This window comes from Haliotis rubra, unplaced genomic scaffold (assembly GCF_003918875.1).
Source record: "Haliotis rubra isolate DU_JTF1 unplaced genomic scaffold, ASM391887v1 Scf116, whole genome shotgun sequence".
Lineage (NCBI taxonomy): Eukaryota > Metazoa > Mollusca > Gastropoda > Lepetellida > Haliotidae > Haliotis > Haliotis rubra.
The window spans coordinates 945,109-971,958 of record NW_025765070.1 but is presented as its reverse complement, the minus strand read 5'-3'; the positions used below and the strand labels follow the sequence as shown (position 1 = coordinate 971,958).

The following is a 26,850-nucleotide window of genomic DNA, read 5'->3' as shown; positions in this document are numbered from 1 at the left end:
GAGTACATGTCTTCGTTTAAATCTGGATGATTGACAGTTATCAGATGTATTAATAGTATAGTGGTAACCATATTGAATGTATAACATGATATGTATTTCATTACAAAAGACATGTATTAATTGATGCATATTTTGTCATTCAGGGCATTTTGTTATTAGTTCAGTTACATGGACTGACAGCCAACTGGGGATCTCCATATCCCACGTTACCAGCGCGCTGGAATAAATCCCTGAAAACCTACACAAGTGTTCATCTTCATTGAACTACCATATACGAATACCTCTGTTACATGGATACAATGCACAAATGGATAGTTATGAACTTTATCAGGCGCACTTTTTCAGATTAATTCGTGCTGCGGGGGTTCGAATGCGCATCACCGAATTACCGACTCAGTTAATCAGTGACATAAATAGCCACAAGCACCATCATAGTTAATGAGTGCTCGTTAAAAGTTGCAATAACACCACAGTGAATGTTATGTTTTCATTTCCCCGTGCATGTGCCCAGTGTGCAAAATAGTTTCCAAATTTTGCTAGCCAGTCGGGCTAGCTATGCCTAAAAGTTACAAGCCCACAAAATAATCCACTAGCCCAAAATTTGTATGTAGAAACTATAGCAAAAGATTATAAAAATAGATGAGAATAAGATATTGTCGGCATGACATGAGTTTCTTCATTAGGCTGCTAATATGATGAACTTTTTTTATCAGGCCATTATATTGTATGATTTAAAAGTGTATTGTAACTTAACAAGTCGGAGAGAGTGACATATTTACAAAATGACCCCATGAAAATTCACCAGCCAGTTGGGCCAGTGACTGTGGAGATTTACTGGCCCGACTGGATTTTTACTAGCCATAGACTAGCAGGCCAGTGGCTATATCACACACTGCATGTGTCTCACTGTGTCATGTTCTTCCCATTGATTTTTTTCGCACCATTGTTTTTGGGACTACGCTGACAAGACCTGGTAGGACGAAATGTGTTTTGAGTTGGATATCTATAGATTACACTGCCTCAAGGTCAGGTCTAGCCCTCATCCCTAAACTCTAAAGATGTGACAGCTTCCTACTGGCTGCCAAACAGTTATCACTGTATTTGAACGGTATTTACAAACTTACTCTGCCATTCTTTAAATTAATGAAACAGAAGTAATTATGATACATAATTAGCTATTCACCGGTGTGTCCTGCCCATCACTGTCTCCGATCGTGCTTTTGTATAACCTGGCGGATGGAAATCATTGTAGTACAAACAGGTGTTTTCTCACAGCTAACTTAACAGATATCGCCATTTCAGAATTTCTTATGTATGGAGTATTTACCTCCATATAACTTCATGTCTATATATAATTTTAAGAAGTTGTTATACTGCAATAACCATACAAACCAATTTCAAATTGCTCTGTTTATACACCACGCTTTAACATTACCCTAAACCTCCTATTGTTAACCACATTGTATTTTTGTTCTGCTTCAGAAATATATGTAACTCAACTGAATATGGAGCCTATGGCCTTTCGTACAATAAAGCATTGAATTGAATTGAATATGTCATGAAATATTATATATTTATATCATAAAGTAACCTCGAATATAGTATGACCAGAAATTATTGAGAATTTTAGGAAAATTTTTAATTGGATTTCTAGTATAAACAACCTTGACCAGCTATCAAGTGCTTGGTTTCATTCAAGAGAGACAACTCTGTTTATCCCTTTTCATTAGTTTGTGAAGAGTTATCCCCCTTTGTTTACTTGCTAGCAGATAACATTTTCAGTGATCTTCAGTATGGATGATTTAGAGAAGAGGAAGTTGATTTTAGAGTATTATAACAAGGACATCAGATCAGCTAAGGTGATTTCAAGTAGAACAGGCATCCCTTTGTCCACTGTTTATCGTGTTTTGTAAAATATTGCAAATGGATATGGCATTGAGCACCAGGGAGGCGCAGGTAGGCCCAGAAAATTGACTGTCGGTGACAGGAGACGGCTTGGTATTCTTGTTTCTAAAAACAAACGAAGGAGTTTAGAAAGCTTAAGGCTGGATATGATTAATAGAGGGACTGTGGCTGTCTGTAAGGAGACAATTAGAACTGAGCTGCTACAATGGGTTGGCAGAATAGTCGAGGAATTCCATCACCGATCATGAAACCTGAACAAAAGGAGCGAAGGTTGAACTGGTGCTTACAGCATAGAAATTTTAACTGGGACAATGTGATTTTCTCAGATGAAAGTTGTGTGTGGCTGTTTCCTAATACACTGAAATTCTGGACCAAACAAACTGAAAAACATTTGTATCAGCACCCAAAGTACAGTCCGAAATTTAACGTGTGGGGTGGCATATCTGTGTTAGGGGCAACGCCCCTCTGTGTATTTGAAGGGAATATGAACAGTGAGCGGTACACAGATATTCTCGAGGGACATTTACTTCCCTCTGTGTATTTGAAGGGAATATGAACAGTGAGCGGTACACAGATATTCTCGAGGGACATTTACTTCCATCTGCTCACGTGTTCTATGGATATTTTTGGATTTTCCAGCAGGACAACGACCCAAAACATCATTCAAAGCATTCACAGGCCTGGTTTCGGACCCAAAATATGACATTATTAGATTGGCCAAGCTATAACCCTGACGTAAATCCAATAGAAAATGTTTGGGGACTTATGAAGGAACGTGTCAATAAGAAAAATCTGACAAATATTGCTGAAATGAAAGAAGAGATGGTCCGATATTGGAACAGCATGGACCACGACTTTCTAACTTCTTTGATCAGTAGTATGCCCCGCCACATTGAAGCCTGCATTGCTGCCCATGGTGACTTGACAAAATACTAACTGTTCACCTGTCTTTGAATCTGGAGTTATGTTCTGCTAATATTCACATTTAATACGTGAGTAATGAGTGAACAAATTAAAGAAATTACAATCTTTAAATCTCAATAATTTCTGGTTGTACTGTAATTGATTGAGTGACCAGTTGAGAGTTTTTTAGAGTAGTTTGATGGGGAATGAAACAATTAACGAGTTTTGTGAACTTGAATATGCTATTATATAGATCGTGTGACATTACCCTGACTAAGTTAAAAAAGAAATTATAGGGTTCATAACTTTATCTTTTATTTTTCTCTTATGTTACTTACTGTGATGAATTTTCTTTTGCCGTTCTTGATTGCTGTCAAATACAGTGTGAAAAAATACTGGAATTGTAATTGACCTTAACTGCGGACGAGTGATACTGATGTATTGGCAATAATTGCAATTAATTAAGGATCGGAAATGGTACCTGACCCTAATCCTAAAAAATAATTAACACTAAGGATCGCATAGCCGAGCCGCGATGCGGTCCTATACAGTCAAGACATGACCTAGACTAAGGCTTAGTCTCTGAATATATATAATTTTGATAGTAACAAACAAGCCCATTTATATTGAAAAGGAGCCCTAGGGAGACCAGAGATTCAGAACCTGAGGAAATCTAGACTTGCTTTATTTAGGGCTTTAGCACTGAAAAGAGGGCTTGGCAGTAGCAGGGAGACTCTATAAGGGGGAGTGGTCACTCCTCGGAAAGCTCCTAAGCTATGCCTCGGCTCGTCACGTGACCAGTGCAGCCAATATGGCGGCAGCGTAGTTTTTAAGATTGAGCCCGGTTTATTTTCAACAGCTGATTACATACGCTGAGTGTTGTGACAACTGAAAACCTACATGTAGAAGATAAGTTACCTATTCTGTCCCTTCATTTTAAGTCAAATACTTGTTATTAGTGTCAGTATAAGTACAGTAGCTTTGTAGTAAAGTTTCAAGTGGGCATGTTGTAGCTCACTGGCTTCAATTCTCAGTACACAGCGAAGAAAGACTAACTTATATCGCTAAAAACTTCTTTCACATATTCGTTTAATTTTTAGAAGGGAAATATACCTTTTGTTAAAAGGTGTTTGCAAGTAATAGTGATATTTTTATAACTAAAAAAAATTTGTTAGGGTGTATTTGAGGTGTGTGAAAAATATGACATATCGCCGATTTGCCATTGAAATACTACAGGGCGTTGTTTGAGTGTTTCTAGTTAGTGTTCAAAAACATCTTTCACATACACCTTCAATTTTTATGAGGGGAATATACCATCAGGTGAAAGGTGTTTGCAAGTAATAGTGATAGTTTTATAATTTAAAAAAAATTGTTAGTGTGTAAAAAATATGACATATCGCCAATCTGCCATTGAAATACTACAGGGCGTTGTTTGAGTGTTTCTAGTTATTGTTCTAAAACATCTTTCACATACACCTTTAATTTTTATGAGGGGAATATACCATCAGGTGAAAGTTTTTTGCAAGTAATAGTGATAGTTTTATTTTTATTTTTTTGTTAGTGTGTATTTGAGGTGTGTGAAAAATATGACATATCGCCGATCTGTTCTGATACGCCATTGGTGCTTGTGATGCTTGAGTGTTATAGTTCTAAAACTTCTTTCTTTCTTGTTGATCTTAGTATTTGACAAAACTGGAAAGGTGTTTGCAAGGCTTTGTGATAGTTCTAAACTTTCTGTTCTTGAGGGGTCTGTGACAGTGTCAGTTGACATTCTGTCAATGCCCATGTCATTCCACACATGCAATAAGATATCTGAATTAGTTACTAATGTAAAAAAATGTCTCAAAGTAGATTTTTTATAAAAAGGACAGCTGATGTTAACATGTGTTCTACCGATAGTTTTGCGTTCTTTAACATGTTTGGGGAGGGATGGCCGTGGTGTATCATTTATTCTTTCATTCATTCACATATGTTCTTTTTCTTAATTTCTTTCATTCATTCACATAAAATTCTTGCTCTTAATTCATTCATTCATTCATTGTAAAATTCCGACCTATACAATACACTGGCTGAAGTACTGTTAAACGCAGCCGAAGTTGCGCTGGGACCGAACCAAGTCACTGTGTGCGTTGGAGCATGACGAGGCACACGTTAATTAGTACAAATGGTAAAGAAAGCAAGCGAGTGACCTATCCCTGTTGTAGAGTATCCCTGGCAGTAGGGAAATTAATGTGGTTCAGGGACTGTGAGACAGACTAGACATGACCCTGCATCGCGGCTCTCGGCTAAGGGTCGCATTGGTTGTTTGCCTCCAATTCCAAAGACATGTCAGTTCCCTATGGGACTGTTCATAATCTCTCTCTCTCTCTCTCTCTCTCTCTCTCTCTGCGTGTGCGTGCGTGCGTGCGTGTGCGCGTGCGTGCGTCTGTGATGATTTTTATAGAGAAGCATCTACAATGTGAATAACCCCACCACCCTTAAAATCGTCATCATCACTCCTTTCATCTCGCGATATAGCGAGAGATCGGTATAGTTTCCTTCATTCGAGTTTTCTGACAACAGGAGACATACAGCAGACCTACTTGATCTTAGTACATCTTCAGGACCACGAAGTTTGTATTTCCCTCCATTTGTGTCTGCACGCACTAATCTACCTGATCAGCCATGCAGGCCAATGTGAGCACGACATTGGTGAACAGACAAGCTCCGGGCATCGACGGCGCTGAGTGTGAGTTTCAGACATAGTAGTTTCCATACGCCTCCTTATAGAGTATTCACTCATGAAAACACGGTCTTCAGATGGGCACTCATTAAAAAAACGTAATTCACAAGTGCACAGCAGGCTGTGGAAATGTACGTTCTACAAATACTTGTAAGAAATCGTTTTGTCCCGGGGGTGGGGGTGGGGTTTTGAACCCCTTGAGATGTTCAAGGCCTAGGCCCAGGTGTATGTTCCATTTTTTAAATGTTTACTACATTCTTACAGTGGTGTTTATTGCAGTAACTTGCAAACAAACACATAATCTATTAAAAATGACTTTCTCACTTGCTTGTACACAAGAGTATGGCGAAAATTTAACACACAGCTTACTACTAAAACAGGGCAGGTGAAAATACCCCACAAGATCAAGGAAGTGAGGCAACAGATATTACAGATGTGGCCCTCAGATGCAAAGAAGCAGAGACCATATATCGGTATCGGTACTTTCAGATCCCCTGGGTATATCGTCCCTGGCCAAAGTAGTGGGTGGAGTGAAGCGTGACCAGGGATCTAACATTTCTGGAGTTGTTTCCTATTGTTTTGTCAATCAGGCAACTGGGTAGGTCAGTTGCAAAGATGAAGGTGCTTATCAGCTGTGACAATCAGGCTGTAATTCACCAAGAGTGATAGCTTTGGTAAGATGTCCCGTTGTGCCTCAAATAAAACATCCTCTTTAAAGCTCAATACATAAGCACAAATGAAAATGTTATTGCTGATGCGCTTTCGAGATTTTAGTGAAACTGTTTTCGGAAAATAGCAGATCCAACACCAGTACCACAAGACAGACCTGGCAGAGTGAGTGAGTTGGGTTTTACGCAGCTTTTAGCAATATTCCAGCAATATCACGGCGGGGGACACCAGAACTGGGCATCACACATTGTGACCTTGTGGAGAATGGAACCCGGGCCTTCGGCGTGACGAGCGAACGCTTTAACCACTAGGCTACCCCACCGCCCCTTAACCTGGCGGATCTAGACTGAATCAGAGCTGAATTGCATGAGTCCCAAGAAACTGCTACTGTTAACTACAGCAAATTAACCTTTCACTGGTATTTCCCTTGAAAACAAACTTCACTCCAACATCGGGCACAGAGTGCGACGCCTTATTGCAAAGAGCCCAGCAAAGTCATCTGATTTAGACCCTCTGCCCACTTGGATTCTCAAGTAACTTCTAGAACAGTTATTGCCTGTGCTTGTAACTATTTTCAGTACCTCACTCCACACGTCCCAGGTACCAAATGAGTTTAAAACACCACAAATGCCAGGCGCGTAGCAAGACAATTTTTTCGTGTAAGCCCGATAGATTGCAAAGCTTTATATTTCATATAGTATTGAGGGCTTGCCCAACCTTTTTAGCAGCAATCATGTGTAAGCCCGGGCTTTTTTTATGGTGGTAGCTACGCCCTGAATGCGACCACTCATCAAGAAGACCTCTTTGGACCCTTTCAAACTTGCCGTTTTTGTCAAAGGTCCTGGAGAAGATAGTCGCATGTCACATCAGAAACCATCTTGAGAGCAACAACCTTAAGGAGGAATTTCAGTCAGCATATAGGGAACATCATAGTACTGAAACAGCATTGTTAAAAGTTCAAAATGATATCCTCTCTCATCGCAACAACCAGAAAGTCGTCATCCTGGTAATGCTTGATTTGTCTGCGGGGCACGTGAAGATCCGGGTTAGAATATTGATCTTCAGTAACCCATGCTTGTCGTAAGAGGCGACTAACGAGATCGGATGGTCAGGCTCGCTGACTTGGTTGACACATGTCATCGGTTCCCATTTGCGCAGATCGATGATCATGCTGTTGATCACTGGATTGTCTGATCCAGACTCGATTATTTACAGCCTGACGACATATAGCTGGAATATTGCTGAATGCAGCGTAAAACTAAACTCACTCACTCACTCACTGATTTTGACGGCATTTTATACCTTCTTCATCTGCTTGAGACAAAAGTTGGGATCACAGGAGCTGTTTTGTCATGGATGAAGTCACATCTGACAGACAGAACGCAGTATCGTGTAGACAAGTCTCACAAGTGTCCCAGGGATCCGAATTAGGTCCCCTCCTGTTCTTTATATGCATACTACCCTTGGGTGACATCTTCAGGAGACATTGTATTCCGTTTCACTGCTATGCTGATGACGCTCAGAGTACCATTGCTTCAAGACTGATATCATTGAAAGATCATGCAAGGCAGTAGGAAAAATGTATTCTGTATTCTTGACATCAGGCTGTGGATGAAGACAAGCTTCCAAACTCAACGACAGAGAAATGGAAGTTTTGGCTGTTGGACAAAAGCATTTGCAGACTTCACTATCAGTTCTTTCAGTGAAGATTGGACGTGTTGAAGTAACTCCGTCTGCCACAGTGACGAATTTAGGAGTCTATTTTGATTCTGTCATGGACTTGAGACGACAAATCACCCTTGTATGTCCGATGTTTCATCATCAGCTCCATGAAATTTGCCGATTACTGCGTTTTCTTACAACAGAGTAAGCAAAAACGTTTGTTCAAGCCCTAGTCATCTCCCGTATCGATCATACCAACTCATGATCCATCCTTAAGGGCGTCCCATTCTCATAGCTTCAACGTCAGGTGATTCAGAATACAGCCGCCAGGATGGTCACAAAGTGCCCAAAGAAGCAGCATATAACACCAGTTCTCCGGATGCTCCACTGGTTCCCTGTTCCCAAAGCGAATAATCTTCAAACTGCTGACCATCGCCTATACAAGGTTCTGAAGACTGACCACTCCTTATAATACCTGTCGTCACTTCTGACTATATATGCTCCATCCAGACTTTTGAGATAACAGGATAAAAATCTCCTTGTTAACAGCAGATCTAGATTAGGAGATCGATCTTTCACGTGTGCAGTCCCCACTCTCTGGAACAAAATTCCTCTTACTTTAAAGTCTGCACCCCCTGTACGGGCTTTCCGCCGCCACCTTGAAACACATATACATCTGTTCACCTCAGAATGCTGTGTTCTGGTACCAGAAACTGACATAACAGGACTATGTGAAGCGCCTGTGAGCAGCCTAGCTGGAACTCGGCGCTATGTAAATAGATTATTATTATTATGTTTTACAGATTAAAGATGAAAATGCAGCAGAGAGGGTTCGGGTGATCCTGGCACAGTCAGGCTGGTAAAGCTCATCATCAGCTCAGGGCCCTTGCCCCCTCTACACGCAGCCCAGACAGCGAATGGGACTTCTCCCAGGAAACACTGTCTAGTCGAACCCACCAAGAACTTTCCGGAGAATATGAAGGCTCCTCAACACTGCAGCCTTCTGCATTACCCAGAGTGTCAGAAGGGCTGTGCTCCCGGTGGAGAACCCGGGCACTCTCCTCATCTGTGCCAAGAGATCAGGAGGTACCAAACCAAGGGCACCGAGAACAATGGGGAGTCTGACGAGACAGTGTACTTGGGATGCAAGCGAGACATTTCAAAGGCGAGGTCCGCATATTTATCATGCTTTTCCTGAATCTTGCCGATCACATTGGTGTCAAAAGGGACAGAACATCCAATGATATAAATAAATTCATTAGCTTTATCAAGAAGGACAAGATCAGGTTTGATGGCTGGAATTCTTCTGAGGCTGTATATGGGCCTATTCCACAGAAGTTTAAAAGCATCATTTTCCATGACGCCCTGGGCATGTTCAGGGTCGTACCATGGATGGACCTCGGAGTCAAAGCCACAGGCATGGCGGAGACGGTAATAAAAGCAGCGAGCCCTGCTATCATTATAATTATTATTATTATGTTTTACAGATTAAAGATAAGATGCAGCAGGGAGGGTTGGGGTGATCCTGTGTTCTCTAAAATGCTTGGGGAGGGGTGACCGGGGTGTATCATTTATTCTTTCATTCATTCACATATGTATTTCTTTCTTTTGTTCTTTTTCTTTCTTTATTTAATTCATTCACAAATTTTTCTTCCTCTTCATTCATTCATTGTAAAATTTGGAAGATAATTTAGAAATTGAGAAAAAGGGGAACTCATAAGCATTCAACATAAACAGAAAAGCATGAAACATTGTGAGACATTTTAATTGCGTAACAGATCAATTCAAACATATATCATAATAGCACTGTACACATCTGTGTAAATATCTAAGGAAACATGCATGATCATATTGACAGTATAGCTTATAAAATACACAATGCCATTTTGGAAAGTGGCCAAATGTAACATATGTTATATTTGGGATTACACTTTCTCAGTAAAGTACAGATTCTAGTACTTTTTTTGGGTTGACTCAATCTGTACTTTACTGAGAAAGTGTAATCCCAAATATAACACATGTTACAGTATAGCTTATGCTTACAAAAAGTATGCCGATAGATTCCGACTGATATAATATACTGGCTGAAGTACTGCAACCGAAGTTGCGCTGGGAACGAACCAAGTCACTGTGTCCGTTGGAGCATGACGAGGCACACACTAATTAGTACAAATGGTAGAGAAAGCAAGCGAGTGACCTATCCCAGCTGTAGATTATTCCTCATAGCAGAAAGTTATCCAAGCAATCTACTTTTGTTTGTTTTATTGATGCAATGAAAGCTTTTGATAAGTTAATCGTCATTGTTTATGATGTAAATTGGTGAAATTAGGTATTACTTTGAACTTTGTATATAGCGCCCTATATGGCTTAACAAAAAAACACTCTGAGGCGTAAAACGGTGTTCAAGGGTTAGAGTCTGTTGCCGAGATTGTTCCAGAGAGTTGCTGCTAACTTGCTAAAGCATCTGTCACCATATTTCACAGTTCTTGTTTTTTTGGTAGAGTGATGAGTGAAGCTGTTTGGGACCGCAGGGATGGTGTCAGTCGGTATGGGGTTATTAGGTGCTGGAGGTAACATGGAGTCGTGCCATGCAGTGCCTTGTATGCATAGGTGAGAACCTTGTGCTGACATCGGAGATGCACAGGCAACCAATGTAAGTCCATCAGTGGTAAGTTTCTTCATGCAGTCCAGTCAGTGTATGATGGCACGTTGTCACGAGTTCGTATTACTGATGTGTTTGATGTAAACTCGGGTGTACGACAAGGCTGAGTTTTGTCGCCGACACTTTTTTTCAGTTTATAATAATGATCTACCTAACGAAATAGACAGTTTACATTGTGGTATAAATATCGATGGAGATATGTTGAGTTCATTGTTTATGCTGATGATGTTGCTTTGATTGATGAGCAACTTTACAGCGCATGCTAGATTGTGTTGGTGAATGGTGTTCACGTTGGCGGATCTTGGTTAATATTTATAAGACTAAAGTTGTACATTACCGTCCTATACATTACGGCAGTATAGCTGTATTAATGCAATACAACATCGTGCAGCTAGATTCTTTTTAGCCGTCGGTAGCAAAACTCTAAATTTAGTAGTGCGTGGCGAAATGGGCTCGGTCTCTCAGTATACAAAACAAAAAAATTAGGTTCTTCGTTTTTGGCGTAAACTTCATTTACTCGAATTTAACAGAATACCTATAGTATTGTTAGGAGATGGTCGGGACACTGGATCAGATCTTGGTCTATTGGAGTTGATAAATTATTAGTTAGTTTTTATTTACCTATAATTGACTTATTTAGTATTTCACATAAAGAGTTTGTTGTTGCTAAAGAACATTTGAAGGCATCAGATTGTTTTGATTGGTTTCTGGGCTTTGGAATGATAAATGGCAGGATAATGGAAATAAATTACTTACTTATCGTCTTTTTAAAGATTTTTTTAGAGGTTGAACGATGTTTTGAAATAATCCTACCTGGATCACATTGTACTATCTTGAATGAATTCCGTTGTGGAACTTCGCCATTAAAGGTAGACCTGGGTTGATAATCTTGTCCGAAGTCACCTCTTCATGTGAGAGAGAGAGAGAGATTTTATTATCAATGTTTATAATTGTGATGTTTGTGTCTCACAGGCCATATGGCCGGATGCTGATTTTAAAGCTTAGGTGCAACCAACAAAATAAACATAATTAAAACACAATTATCATTTATTCATGACATATAATATACATTGCTGATTACGAAAGAACAAATAAACAAAATTATAAGCGTACAATCGCAAATCAACAGTGCAATTTTTGTACTTGGGTTTACTACCCTCGAAACAAAGCCCCCGGGATACCGAACCCAGTCAGAGCGGTTGGGCGTTCACCTAAGCAAGGATAATCTACACGAATCTACCGTCTTATAGTCTCCCTGACTTAAGCAACGGTTTTTTAATAACGAAATGTCTTTTATTGCAGCTCAGCACGAGACACAGTAATAATCTATACTTGTTCTCCTTTCTATTGATCAAGAGCATTGGTTGGGTGCCCTTGGATGGTCGTTCAGGATGGTTGATGGACAATGGACGGATGGACGGAAGTCAGCGGTAGAGTTGAAGACAACGGCAGCCATTTTGTTATGGATGGGGAGCAATGGTCGAAATGGTACAAGTTGATTGTATAAAAAAAGAAAAAGAAATTATATGTCGCATTTGTTGATTTTAAAAAAGCATTTGATTCTGTAGATCGTGTTTAATTGTGGTCATGTCTAAGAAATACAGGCCTCTGTGGTAAAATGCTGGCAGCCCTTCGAGGAATATATAAATCGATTAAAGTTTGTGTAAGATTTAACAAGAACCGTTGTACAAACTATTTCGACTGTCCTGTTGGTTTGAAACAAGGTTGTATATTAAGTCCAATCCTTTTTTCCTTTTCTATCAATGAATTGTCAAATGATATTGTTTTGAATGGAAAATATGGTGTTCAATTATTTCCTGATATGCTTGAAACATTATTGCTAATGATTGCTGATGATGTCATTTTAGTATCTGATGCTATCTTTAGATTACAGAGACAACTGAATATTTTAGGAAAAATTGCTGACACTTGGGGATTAAGTGTCAACCTAGATAAAACTAAGGTTGTTGTATTTAGAAGGGGCGGGCGTTTGTCAAAATGTGAAAAATGGTTCTTTAGAAATGAAATGATTACAACTGTTAATACATACAGATATCTTGGTGTTATTTTTTCCTCTACCTCTAAAATGACTCTATGCGCATCTGATCTAGCTCTCCGGGGTAAACGTGCACTGATGGAAATTCTCCATAACTTGAATAAATTAAATACTGTTGACCCTACTGTAGTTTGAGAGACATTGAGAGCATTCATTCCTGACATTGTGAGAATTCTTCATAAATACGGTTTGCATCAGCACCTAGAGTCTTATGTACTAACAAATATCCCAAATAATCCCAAATATAACACATGTTATGTACAAACAGTTTATAAAGCAGACTGCGTGGAGGTGAAAAGGTATGTCATGAACTTTGAAGTGACGTCATACAGACAGAAATTAGTGGATTCAGGCATACATGAGTGTCTCCAAATCCACCCGAACCTGTGTGTGCACCAAGCCTGGGTGATTGCGCCTGCTGTGATTACTTGACTGACTTCCGCGATGAACTGTGGTGTGAGATCATAGGTATTAGTAGTGTGGAATTCAGCGTGAAATGTTAAAGCTCTGATCACTTGGTATTAAGTTTAATTGATCTATTATGGATATCGAGTTGTTGGGCTCAGGAGATATTGTTTCTTCAAATCCAAGAAAGATGGAAAACGCAGAGAAGACTTGGGAGAGCCCCACAGAAGAGTATAAATTCGCTGCTGATGACGTGGCGTCTGTTGGGTGGGTAGTCCAGTAAAATTAAAGGAAAAAAACACCGAACCTCCAAAAACTTGGTACAGAAATGGTTTTGTGTTTAAATAATTCAGAATGGTCATATGAACACAATATACAAAGTCCTCCCTTCAATGTCGATGCGAAGTGACTTTTGGGGAGTGAAAAGCATAAATTTTGATGATTTTTAACTTGTATTTCTTTTTTAAATTATCAAACCTTCAGAAACATATTACTTAGGTGTCAAATATAATAAACAATTAAAAATATTTTTGAAATTATTGAAGTCATGGGATTTGAACTTGAATTTTGGATAATCAGTACAAGGCAAAAGGTGAAAATGAGAGTTATCCCCCATTGTTGACATTGCATTGAGGTTGCAAAATGAAAGAAAAATGTTGTCTTTGCTCTAAACAGTTATTGAATGTAGATTCGGTTACCTTGACTGAAAAAGGATGTAAAGGTTTACAGAAAGCAGCAATTGAAAGAGGTGATGAGTATCTTATTTTCAATCCCGGCCAAAAAAACACGTATCATGCCGCCGCTCATATATAGATCCAGAACTGCAGATTTTCAACGTGCAGTGTATGACAAGTGCCAGGAAAGAAATGATGAGTTGGGAAAGACTGTTTTGTCTAGAATTGAATATTTAGGAGATCTACATGCCTCAGATGCAATTTACCACCAGAGTTGTAGTGTAAAATTTAGGACAGGAAAAGAACTTGGATCTAATGATTTATTGAAGAATAGGAAGGGAAGACAGAAGAATTCTGTCCGTGAATCTGCATTTCAGAAAGTGGTTGCATATTTAGAGCAAAGTGATGAGGAACTAGTAACAGTGAGTGCTCTTCTTGATAAAATGAAGAATTTTCTGGATGAGGATATGGAACCATTCACTCCCACTCACATTAAATCCAGACTAGCTGATCATTTTGGAGAAAATATTGTCATTGTTGAAAGTGGTGGAAAAGCTAGCATTGTAACTATAAGGGCGACAGCTTCCAAAGTTATTCACGATTTCTTTTCACTTCCCAAAAATGATAATCCTGAAAAAGCAAAAGCAAAGATAATTGAAACAGCTGCAAAAAAAGTGACATTAAAAATGCATCTATTCCAACTGATGTATTCCATTACCCAATGAAATAATGTCTCCCGAAATGGGAATTTCATTTGTTCCCGAATCTCTACAGCTACTGTTAAGGGCTCTCTTTGTTGGGAAGAACATCATGACTAAGCAGGCTGCAATAGGACAAGCAATTATGCAGGCTGTAAGACCAAGGCAATTTCTTTCGCCCCTCCAAATAGCTCTGGAGGTTCAATCAATCAATCATCCTTTTTATTACCATAAGTTTACAAATACATGCAAAGCATCATGGGGGGTATTTTTCAAAAATATACCACTTTTAGGCTATGGCTTAAAACAAATCCAGCAATTATGTACAGGTAAACTAATCATGTCATGTTGACAGACATTATAATGGAATTATATTTACATAGATTTCTTAATTGCTTCATATATTATGAGTTTCAAATAGGGCTGACATTTTATAATAGTTAGGGTTGTTTACATAATAATTCTTTAAATACATCCCCAAGTGCCACCACCTTTTCAGTTCTAGACACTTGATTGATACACTAAAGGCTCTAGGTTTCAGCTGTTCCTATGCCGATGTACAGGAGTTTGAGCGCAGTGCATCTCTTGCTAACAACACCGAAATCCAAGGATACACAGAAGGCCAATTCATCCAGTTTGTTGCCGATAACATCGACCATAACATCAGGACCATAGACGGATATGGCACCTTTCACGGGATGGGGATTATTGCGGCCGCTACTCCAGGATCTAAAATACGTAGACATGTACCCAAGATAAAGGCAAGTGATCAGGATCTCAAAGACATTGGAACCATCAAAGTACATTATTATAGTACAAAGAAACTGTCTCATCTGAAGTATGGCATGCTCTCTCAAATTGAATGTGATGACAAAACACCAAGTGTAAACATACTGTGAAAGACAGCCTGGCTGCTCCGTTCACTCACACCTTCATGGAATGGAACTATGCAAATGATTCACAAGAATGGTACATTTCCTGGTCCAAGCTGCATTACCTCCATGCGAATGATCGCCCTCAATCATAATGATAAAAGTTGCATCTACACAACATTGCTGTTTATAAGAGACCAGGCAAAGAAGTACAACGTCACTCCAGTACTCACTTTCGATCAGCCACTCTGGTGGAAAGCCACAAATATCATCTCTGTTGAACCCGACACAAGTGATCTGCACAAGTTCATTTTGAGATTAGGAGGTCTTCATGTTGAAATGAGCTTTCTTGGTTGCATCGGACAGATCATGTCTGACCATAGAGATCGTGTACTCTGAGAACGCAGTCACCTATATGTTGACCGGGAAGGCCCTTGCCCGAGCGATAAGAGGTCATGGACTCGTGGACATGGCTCTACAATCACTGCTGGTATCTCAAGCATTTGATGTTGAACTGAACAGGACTGATGATGGACCTGACCCAATTGACAGTGATGACACGGAGCAGGAATCACATGGCACTGGAAGTAATGAACAGGAACCCGCACAGACTGCACAAGAAACAGAAGCTGTAGATATTTGGAAACCAGAAATTGATCTTTTGTCTACTGCAAAGGTATTTGATGAGATTGTAGCTGGAAGGTTGGACCTTGAAGTGGCATGCACATCCCCTTTGCTGACAAGGGTGCCTGAGCGGTTAAATAAACACTGCAGTGCAGTGAGTAAAGGGAGAACTGCAAAGCTCTTGCTGCAGTACATGGAAATGGTAGAAATCCTCAGAACATTAATTAAGCAGAAAGAACAGGTGATTGGTTACTCCATCTGAAAACACTTCAACGCATGCTGTCATATTTTGCGGCTGCGGGCCATAACCTCTACCTGAAATCAGTGTATGTATACCTGATGAGCATACAAAATCTGAAAGTGTCTAATCCAGGGGCATATGATTTATTCATGCAATGCAGCAGCTGACAGGACAAGCATACAATAGAAGTGAACAGCACAAGGAGAGCAGCAATGCAAGGCAGCAGAGAGATCGGAAGGACACAGAAGCCATAACTGAATATCTCACTGACAGAAACCCTGATATGGAAATGTTAAAGAGCATTTCAAGTGGTGTGATCTCTGTTAATAGTAATGCTGATGAAGCTAAAGAGGTAGGAATGAAGATTCTTGACAAGATGGAAGGGCAGATTGTACAGGAGTTCACATTCAAGAAGAAAGACCAGATTACTGTCATGAGTGACAACACACATGTTGAAATTGAAGGGGAACCAGTCTAAGTAAACTTAGCCTCAGTATAGCAGTGTGACGAATAATACGGAGTCTAAGTTTACTTAGACTGGAAGGGGAACCAGCCAAATTTGATGTTCAACTTTTGTTTCAGAGACTTTTAACAGCAGCAAAAGGTTATGTTTCAGAAAACTCTGTTCACTTATGAACTGTGTACTTACCCTCCTTCCTTGTTTGAGTCACCACATCTGCTCAGAGAAGCTGACAAGCCTGCCTTTGCACATGCAATTCGAGTGAGTCAAACCAGGTGGCAAAGAACCAGGAGTCCGTAAATGAAAAATAGTAAAAAGTCAATTATTTTCATATTTACCCCAGTATATATTACTTTTCCAACCACTTTATTGGTAGTAAATTCTCTTCTCAGTCTAAACTCAGTCAAAAAAAGTAAGTTTTGTCTCAAATGAGTATTTAAAAAAAATCCCAGAAAATTCAACTTTTACATCATTTTTACCCCCAAAATCAGGTTTAGCATCATGATTGGAGGGAATTTTTTAGTTCTTATTGATATAGACTTTCACAAGCTGAAAATGCACAAATCGTTTCTGTACCAATTTTTTTTTTTTTTTTGGGGTATATTTTCATATTTTGACTGGACTAGGGGTGTTCAGTATATGTCAGCAAGACATGGTGCTATTCTAAATATACGTCGGCTCTATATTCCCCTTTTGTTTATGCCACACTGAAAAGTGTTACCAAAATGGACAGAATATGATCAGAAGGCAATTTTAGTTATCAATATACAATGATTTGTTTCACTGGCATTTAGAAGTTGGTGACTAATAAGAAAGTAAGATTGTTTATGGATAACAAAATCTTTTATTATAATTAATAAAAGAAGTTGTTATCCATAAACAATCTTACTTTCTTATCAATATACAAGTTACAAGACAGGCTTTCTCACGGAGGCGGTGGGGTAGCCTAGTGGTTAAAGCATTTGCTCGTCACGCCGAAGACCCCGGGTTCGATTCCCCACATGGGCACAATGTGTGAAGCCCATTTCTGGTGTCCCCCGCCGTGATATTTCTGGAATATTGCTAAAAGCGGCGTAAAACTAAACTCAGTCAGTCAGTCAGTCACGGAGGCGAATTATAAACGTCCCTTTTAGCACTTAATTCTGACTTAGGGGTTTGGATAGACTAATCAGTAAAATACATGATTGAATTTCAGTTTGTTTCAATGTTATATTTACATAATGAGATATATATTTAAACATTTGGTAAGATAAATTCGTTGTAGCATTATGATTCGGGGTATATGGGGGTTTTATGCATCCCGAGTTTGGTTTCATCGCGTGATGCGTCATATAGCATAAATAATTTTCATGAATTTACTTTTCGTAGGATCCAAGTCAAATTTTGCGCATTTGTGAGGAATCATTTTACCTACAATCACATAATTTGTTTATTTTCCGTTGCTTATTTATCGAATGGCAACAATTTAATCAACATGTGTACAGTGCCGTGAACTCCTCTAACATGGCGGCCTAATGGATTGTGCATTGTGGAACCATACACAAGTTGATAAATGTGATAAATGTGATGTCATTAGTAAATTCTACCACGACAAATTGTGTGATACTCGATTCTGATTGACTGAGAGCTCATCAAAACCGTACTTAAAATGGCAGTTTAAGACCGCAATTAAAGTGACCGATTCACCGCGTATAAATACAACGAACTCGTGGACCCTATTGTTTGTAAAGAAACATGTCGGACATCGGCAATTTCTATCTCAGCAGCATCTTTGATGATTTTGAAGTAAAAAGCGAATGGTTTGAAGAAGAATTTCTTGACCCTAATCCCAGTGAAGAAACTACGAAGCTGGAAAATCCGTCAGAAGCGCAAATGCGGCAGTATATATTCAAACCGGGTCCAGATGTACGTGTTGTGACGTCGACAACACACGTCGGCCCACACGTCCTAACCTGACCGCTTCCGCCCCGGCCGTAATGCCCAGCCCTTCCACTTCCACTGTCCATGTATCCCACATAAAACGTGGCATGTCAGGTCTTTTCCAAATTGGGAATAGTAGGGTGGTTATCAACATTTATTTCCGTGAATAAAGTTAGCGGCGACTAAACTTAGCGAGTTCACGGCTTGAATTTGGACGAGTCGATTGTCATACAGTAGGGGAGATCAATAATTCGCTTGAGAAAAATCAAATAATTGTACTTGCTAACAGTATAAACAGTATTTTTTATTTATATATGCTACTTGTTACAAATACAAGCATACTGGTTCCTGAAATAAGGCATTTCTGTTGTTGAAAGTGTCTTATTTTGTTCATTACACAACCTGTCCCTCAACGGGACGATTCCAAGCGATTTCCCTTCGCGCCTTGTGTTCTTGCGCGCCAAACAGTTCGGTTTTAAAACGCTTATCAGTCGTGCTAGAATGAAGATAAAGCTACTCTGTTTCAATTTTGCGGTCCTTTATCGTTGATTTAAGACCACTAAATGTTTAATTTAAAACCTCACGCGCTCGGTTTTAAATTACATTTAGCGGTCTTAAATCGCCGATAAAGGACCGCAAAATTGAAAACAGAGTAGCTTTATCTTCTAAATAGTGGTCGGACTGAATTTGTGTGCCCAGAGCAGAGATTATTTCAAATTTGCCTGTCAAATTTTACAAAGATCCATCCTGAACTCACTTCATGAAAATTATTTATGCTACACTGAAATAACATGTAAGTCTATGGAAATCACGTCAAGTGTCTGTAACTCGAGACGCACAAAATCCCGTACACCCCTCATGCTACAACTTATCTAATGTACTGCATGACCAGTGATCACATTATGAGACGGTCTTAATAGATTAGTATATACACGCGTGCTATATTTATATATTTGTGTGTAAATTACATAATGTAATCTGTAATGTATGTATTAAACAAGGTGACAGCATCTATTGGGAGCAGCAGATAACTGGGTGTCTGAATCTTGATGGCTTTTTGTAATGATAATTCTTTAGCGATTGTTTCAGGCGTTTATGTGTAAAGTGAAATTGTACATGTGGGATTCGCCCCAGGATGACGAATGGCACAGTCAGCTCACACCACGTAGCCTTTTGGCATTCATTCGCGAGAAACCCTATGTCCCGTGCTGCTAACAGAAACAGTGTAATTATTCGTTAGTCGGTTAGTATCACTGCGCGCACCTGTTTACTCGTTATATTACAACCAATCAAAGACCATGGCACAGAATGGTTTCTATAAATAACACGCATTCGTCAATAGTGGCTGAGTCTCCTGTGTAACAGACCGAGAGTATCATCTGAGAGCGGCGGCAATATCAAATATTCAGAACCAACTATGAGTGATGCTAATATGACCGTAGATTGTTTTGTACCTGACCCCGATAAGGAACTGGAAGATAAATTGAGACGTTTGACAATGGTGAAGCACCCCAGCCTATGTGCTACTGACCCAGAGCCGGAGGAATCTAAGTTACAGCTGCTTGGACATCAGTTAACTCTGGAGAACGGAGTGGTCAAAGCTGCCAAATCAGGCAGAGCAACTGGAAAAAGCGAAGATGATGTTGCTGAAGAAATATCTCATTACTTCGAAAAAATCCTCGTTGGTTTAGGCGAGGATCCATCGAGACAAGGCCTTCTTCGAACACCCGTACGAGCAGCTAAGGCATTGATGTTTTTCACCAAAGGCTACAATGAAAGCATCTCAGGTAATACATGTACTTGTCGCAATGCTAGTCCCCCTTTACTCCACGACACTTTTTCCTTTTCAAGTCAATCAGATGTTAATATTATCGTCTCGTGTGAAGTGATTCATGCATTTTTTCCAGTGTAATTTTCGGTAATTATTACCTGCCAGCATAATTTAGTTAGCAAACAAGTACGCTGGCATTTGAACTAGTTGAATTTCACTTGCTTTAACTACCAACTATCTTGAGTCAAGTCATCCTTTTCTTCTGTTCATTTGATCATTTGGTGACACATCTTTACTGTTTTGTTTCTGGGGCCTGCCACCTCTATTGTACTATCAGTTCGTAGATTAAATTTAACATAGAATCATGCAGTTTTATGATGGTTCCAATTAGTGAGTGACTGAGTTGGGTTTTACATTGCTTTTAGCAATATTCCAGCAATATTCCAGCAATATCATGGCGGGGAACACTTTTCAATATGTTATTATAATGAAACATGTTACTGTTCTTCTTTGAGTAAAAAGATCTTTGAGTAAAGACCACATTTGTTTCCTAAACATGAGAACTATGGAGACGATGGTATGCACAATGAGTTTTTTTCATATTTTTCACCCAATGCAAAGATGTGACCGTGAGTACATGACACAAGAAATATGTGCATGACATAAAATTGCATAAATATAAAGGTTATTTGAAAGGTCTAAAAATAACTCTAAACAGGGAGACTATATAACGGGGAGTGGTCACTCCTCGAAAAGCCCCTTAGCGTATGCCTCGGCTCGTCACGTGACCATTGTATCCAATATGGCGGAAGCGTAGTTTTTTAAGATAGAGCCCGGTTTATTTTCAACAGCTGATTACATTCGCTGAGTGTTGTGACAACTGAAAACCTACATGTAGAAGATAAGTTACCTATTCTGTCACTTCATTTTAAGTCAAGTAATTGTTATTAGTGTCAGTATTAGTACAGTAGATTTGTAGCAAAGTTTCAAGTCGGCATGTTGTAGCTCACTGGCTTCAATTCTCGGTACACAGCGAAGAAAGACTAAATTCTATCGCTAAAAACTTCTTTCACATATTCGTTTTATTTTTAGAAGGGAAATATACCTTTAGTTGAAAGGTGTTTGCAAGTAATAGTGATACTACAGGGCGTTGTTTGAGTGTTTCTAGTTATTGTTCTTAAACATCTTTCACATGCACCTTTAATTAATATGAGGGGAATATACCATCAGGTGAAAGGTGTTTGCAAGTAATAGTGATAGTTTTATAATTTAAAAAAATTGTTTGGGTGTATTTGAGGTGTGTGAAAAATATGACATATCGTCGATCTGTTCTGATCTGCCATTGATGCTTGTGATGCTTGAGTGTTATAGTTCTAAAACTTCTTTCTTTCTTGTTGATCTTAGTATTTGACAAAACTGGAAAGGTGTTTACAACGCTTCATGATAGTTCTAAACTTTCTTGTTTTTGAGGGGTGTGTGACAGTGTCACTTAACATTCTGTCAATGTCCATGCCATTCCACACATGCAATAAGATATCTGAATTAATTACTAATGCAAAAAATGTCCCAGAGTAGATTTTTAAAAAAAGGACAGCTGATGTTAACACACGTGTTCTAGCGATAGTTTGCGTTCTTTAACATGTTTGGGGAGGGATGGTCGTGGTGTATCATTTATTCTTTCATTCATTCACATATGTATTTCTTTTGTTCTTTTTCTTTATTTCTTTCATTCATTCACATATAATTCTTGCTCTTAATTCATTCATTCATTCATTCACTGTAAAATTCCGACTGATACAATAAACTGGCTGAAGTACTGTTAAACGCAGCCGAAGTTGCGCTGGGAACGAACCAAGTCACTGTGTGCGTTGGATTTCACTCCGGACTATGAGGAGGACATGGGTTCTAATCATCTCGGGTTTGATCACGTTTTTGATTGGATTGCTGATTGTTTGGTGGCCTCCTTCCCTTCACCGGGATCTGATGTGGAAAAATCTCAAACCATTTGGGATTCCCCTTCATTAATGTTACCAACACATGCAGCGGTCAGGGAAATTCTCTCCACACTTGATGTGGATTTTGAGGGGATGTCTCTCAATTTGTCCATCAGAGCGCCTAGAGCCAGACGTGATGATCACTGCAATCAAACACATACCAGCATTGACGTCAGTCTGTTCAGTGAGCGAGAAATCAAGCCCCGACTTGTGGCAGGGGACGTGGTGGCAAGCCCCGCCCGGACGGAGGAGGATATCAACGTCACTGTACCTCCTTCCAGGGCGACAGATGTAGGGACAAGTGAAATGAGGGATGTGCACAACTGGACACTCCCACCTCCAGTCGTTCCAATTTACCCTACACTGGTAGGTGGGAGAATAGGAATTTTCTTGGCCAATTGGTCAATCCGAGAGGATCCCTACGTCACAGACATATTGAGGCAGTGGTTTCGGCTCCCTCTCCTCACTGATCCACCTCTGACTGTGCTACTGCGACAGCACAGTCACTCCCAGATTCAACGCGACCTTCTAGCGGAGAACATAGGTATTCTGTTGGAGAAGAGAGCCCTGGAATTAATCCCTCAACCTGTCACAACACCAGGGTTTTACTCTCCAATATTCTTGGTACCAAAGAAATGTTTCAAGAAACTGAGGATGATCCACAGCCTGTCATATTTCAACAAGACCTATCTGGAACGTCCTCCGCACTTCTGAATGGCATCCCTCGACTACCTCAAATCTATGATATGCGTCAACGATTTCCTCATTAACTTGGACCTACAGTACGCATACCTCCATGTTCCAATACGCCCCAGCGACAGGAAGTACCTGCGCTTTTATTTCAACAATCAACATTTCCAATGGGGTGTCCTCCCATTTGGAATTTCAACGGCCCTGTGGTTGTTCACTCATATCACAACTCCTACTTCCCGGTATCTTCATTTGAGGGGCATCAATTTCGACACATATCTGGATGATTGCCACATGCACTTTTCAGACTGGCTGCTTCTTATACAACAATGGGATTTCACCCTCCGTCTGTTATACCAACTGGTTTGTCACTCTGGATAAGTCGGGAACTTGTCCCGTCACACAATCAGACGTTCATAGGAGGTCTCTTCCAAACCGACAAGAACCAAGTTCAGATTCTTCCGGACAGACGATATCAGATTCAAACTCTGATCCTACGTGCGCTCTCAGAACCATTGTCTCTCCGCGAGTACCAGGTGCTTCTCGGACTGTTAACATCGATGCAAGATCTTACCAGACTTCAATTTTGTCCCCTACAGCGGTTTCTTCCGCTGTACATCCGCTAGGCGGACATTCATCTGTCTCATTTATATTACTACCTCCTTTTGTGGACTCGCCCATTGAATGTCTTAGGAGGAGTCTCTTTGACAGAGGGAGTGCCAGACTAACAACTTTTCGTGGATGCCTCCATGCAAGGTAGGGGTCCCCATTTACTAGATCAGACAGGTGAGCCTTTAGTTTAGACTAACGCTTAGTCTCTGAATATATATAATTTTGATAGTAACAAACAATCCCTTTTAAATTGAAAAGGAGCCCCAGGGAGACCAGAGATTCAGATATGAGGAAATCTAACTTGCTTTATTTAGGGCTTGAGCACTGCAGATAGGTCTTGGCAGAAAGGAAAATAATATGGATCAGGGACTGTGAGACAGACTACCTTTACTTAAGCCATCAACATAGTTGGAACATCAACAGTTTGGAGCTGGAGGCAGTGATCCTTGCTATCCGTCGCTGGGCAACGGCTACGGTCGCCACAGACAACACAACGGTTCTCTGGTTCATCAGGAAACGGGTCAACCAGGTCACAGTTTCTCCAAGACCAAACATTTTGTCTGTTTAACTAGTAGACGACTTACACATTCCTCTGAGAGTTCAGCACAGACTCCCACAGAATGGATGCTACATAAGGAGTCACGCCTTGGGCTCTCCAAACATAGACCTGTTCGCAACCAGTCAAAATCATCAACTACCTGTGTATGTGTCGCCAGTCCCGGATTCAGCGGCATGGGCATTGGATGCCTTCAGCCTATCCTGGCAAGGTCTCCAAGCGTTTCCTCCTCTGGTCCTACAACCGAAGTTCTAGAAAAAATCAAGGGGACGTGTGAGCATCTGAAACCAGGAAGTGATTACAGTTCTACGTTTTTCAACATCATCTGGCAAGCCACATTTCGAGTCGTAAACAATAAGTGCAGGAAGTAAGTAGTGCAGGATAAGTATACAAATATAAAAAATATTCAGATTTTACTAATTTCTTGTCTTGTCATGACTAAAAACTACATCACTCAAAAAATCTTGTATGTGACCGAAAGATAAAAACTAGTAAATATGTTATATTTCATTCTTCTTTAGCGGCAGAAGACAATGCCATGTTAGTGGCAAACACTTGTTGTAATTGTTTTGCACTTACCATGCACTGCACAAGAAACAATAATAGTTGAAGTTGCCATTTAATTCTATATTTTATTCTGACCCATCTTGTGTGGGAAAAGCTGGAATATATCTGTGAAACATATTACATAAAAGAGTTGGCCTTGTACTTGTACTAACTTTGAGTTTTGTGCTCTTTCAACATACCACTTTATACAACCATTCTTAACAAGTGTTATCTCACAGGTTAATTTCTTTGTCCTTGAATGGTGTAATCTGAAAGTGATTGTGTTGATCCTGTTTATCTGTTATACTGGGAGTTCTCAGTTCACATTTTAGTACAGAATATTTCACAAATCTTCAAGACATGCATTGGCTGGAAGTTGTTTAATCAGAATCAAACTTACTCATTTTTCAATATATAGTAATCGTAGTTCTGATCACGCACAAGATGTTTCTGCATCAAAGGACCCTCGTATTGCCAACAACTGGTAATATTTTTAGGGTGTTTTTCATTATGATACAAATATGATTATTAAAATATCTTCCCAAGCACATATGATGTAGAGGATAATGTCCGAGTAAGTCTCCATTCCTTAAAAATAATGGAGGGGCCGAGGCACATTATTTTTAAGGAATGGAGAGTTACGAGGATATTACCCTACTTAAATTACATTCAAAGTATGGGAATATTTCTGTTATCAAAATTAAATGTCAAATTGACAAAATGAAGGCTTTAATTTGAAACTGGTAAACATCACTCCATTCCTGAAAAGTAATGGAGCGAGCAGACAATGGAATGACGTCACAAATGTAATTTAAGAAGCACACATGCTGCCTTTCTGAACATGACTTCTACTCCATCACCTTGACTGAGGGTGACAGACTGCCAATCTTAGCATTGATGCTCCTGACATCTGTCCCTCCTCATCGAATGTACCTGGAGATTCAGCTGCCAGCACTTCATTTGTCCAGCACACCAGGAGGCTACATGATCAGCCTCCCAAGATGTGTATCTATATAAACCTATCTATCTCATCAAAAGTTTCTTTGCTTTGCATACAGGTGTATGAGGAAAGTCAGATTCTTCAGCAACAAAGCCAGTCCACCACATCATTGCTTCGTCAACTCTGATCGATCATCAACATAAAAAGTCATGGAGACCCAATGACTCCAATTTATTGGGGATGTCTTTGACACATGCCTGGGAAGATGTTTGTCGCTCCCAGGCAACTATAATCCTCTTCAGGACAAGGAGGTGAAGCACATAGATTGTTTCCTATGTTTCTCGGGAAAGATGATACATATTATCTGATGCTTTGCACTCAGAGCTGTCTAAGCAAGACCACCATAGGTTCTGCAAGTACCCGTTTAGTCCCACTTTCTTTATCCTCTACAGCGGAATCGGTTCCGAAGGGCTTGGAGCATTACATATCGGTCAACAGCCCTTGATGTTTTTATGGGTCTTCCAGAGCAAGGTCTGTCCTGTTCTCTACCAGTGGCCTGGAATCTGTCCCTCATCCTGTGAATGGTACTCCATACTAGTGGTGTAACGATTCTTAGATAGTATCGATGTTTGCATCGTCAACTACGCGATACGAGTGCATCGATTCAAAACACATTCAGGCGATATATCAGGATATTTATATCGCAAGTGTCCTTGATACATCGATGTATCGCCACAAGAGACGATATATCCCGATACTACTTAAATACTATATTTTTTGTACTTAAAGTTGTAAGGAGTATTACATTAGGATTAGGAAGGGAGTCTCTTTGAAATACTTCTAAATTTTAAAAACAAACTGAACCTTATAGGAATTTGTTTGTGTCTGCCATCTTTGTGGAGTTGGTGTATCAGTGAAAGAATGTGAACAATTTTCAATCTCTTTGAACTGTAAAAGACTTGTCTTTAAGTAATTGAAACATGTTTTAGTTGTTTGACAAATAACACCATTTATTAACAACTATGAACGATGTCTTAGCTTTGTTAAGAAAGAGAAGATACAATTTAGAAAGCATACTTAAGAGGGTTTTTTCAGTGATTCTGGTATAAATTACATGAATTGTCTGTGAAAGCTTTTGTGCAGAAACACAACTTTCCAAGGGAAACCTAGATCAAGGTATGCTGAATATATTTGATTGTATTTTCTTAAGCATTAAATGCTGAAACTTTATTACATGAACAGCCTTTTAAGTGTGTGAATGTAACACA

General features: G+C 39.6%; 2 protein-coding genes and 1 long non-coding RNA gene across 8 annotated transcripts in view; 2 read left to right on the top strand and 1 right to left on the bottom strand.

Annotated features, from left to right (window-relative positions):
* The window catches only part of LOC124256170 (E3 ubiquitin-protein ligase FANCL-like), a 154,548-nt gene extending 149,027 nt beyond the window's left edge, over nucleotides 1-5,521 (bottom strand). For 3 of the 4 annotated variants that reach the window (XM_046690131.1, XM_046690144.1, XM_046690160.1), the window contains exon 1: nucleotides 5,391-5,521. The gene's annotated coding sequence lies outside the window, so the exon portion shown is untranslated. Of the gene's footprint in view, nucleotides 1-5,379 lie in introns of all 4 variants that reach the window. The other variant, XM_046690137.1, reaches the window with a different exon arrangement.
* LOC124256194 lies at nucleotides 7-9,905 on the top strand. The gene is made up of 3 exons (XR_006892849.1): nucleotides 7-92; nucleotides 2,123-2,126; nucleotides 9,894-9,905. It is a non-coding gene; the product is annotated as an uncharacterized LOC124256194 (long non-coding RNA).
* A 9,886-nt stretch (nucleotides 9,906-19,791) lies between these two features.
* The window catches only part of LOC124256139 (GTP cyclohydrolase 1-like), an 80,818-nt gene continuing 73,759 nt past the window's right edge, over nucleotides 19,792-26,850 (top strand). For all 3 annotated transcript variants that reach the window (XM_046690105.1, XM_046690099.1, XM_046690112.1), the window contains exon 1: nucleotides 19,792-20,260. In XM_046690105.1, the coding sequence (XP_046546061.1) occupies nucleotides 19,891-20,260 (370 nt within the window). In that variant the 5' untranslated portion in view covers nucleotides 19,792-19,890. The remainder of the gene's footprint in view (nucleotides 20,261-26,850) is intronic.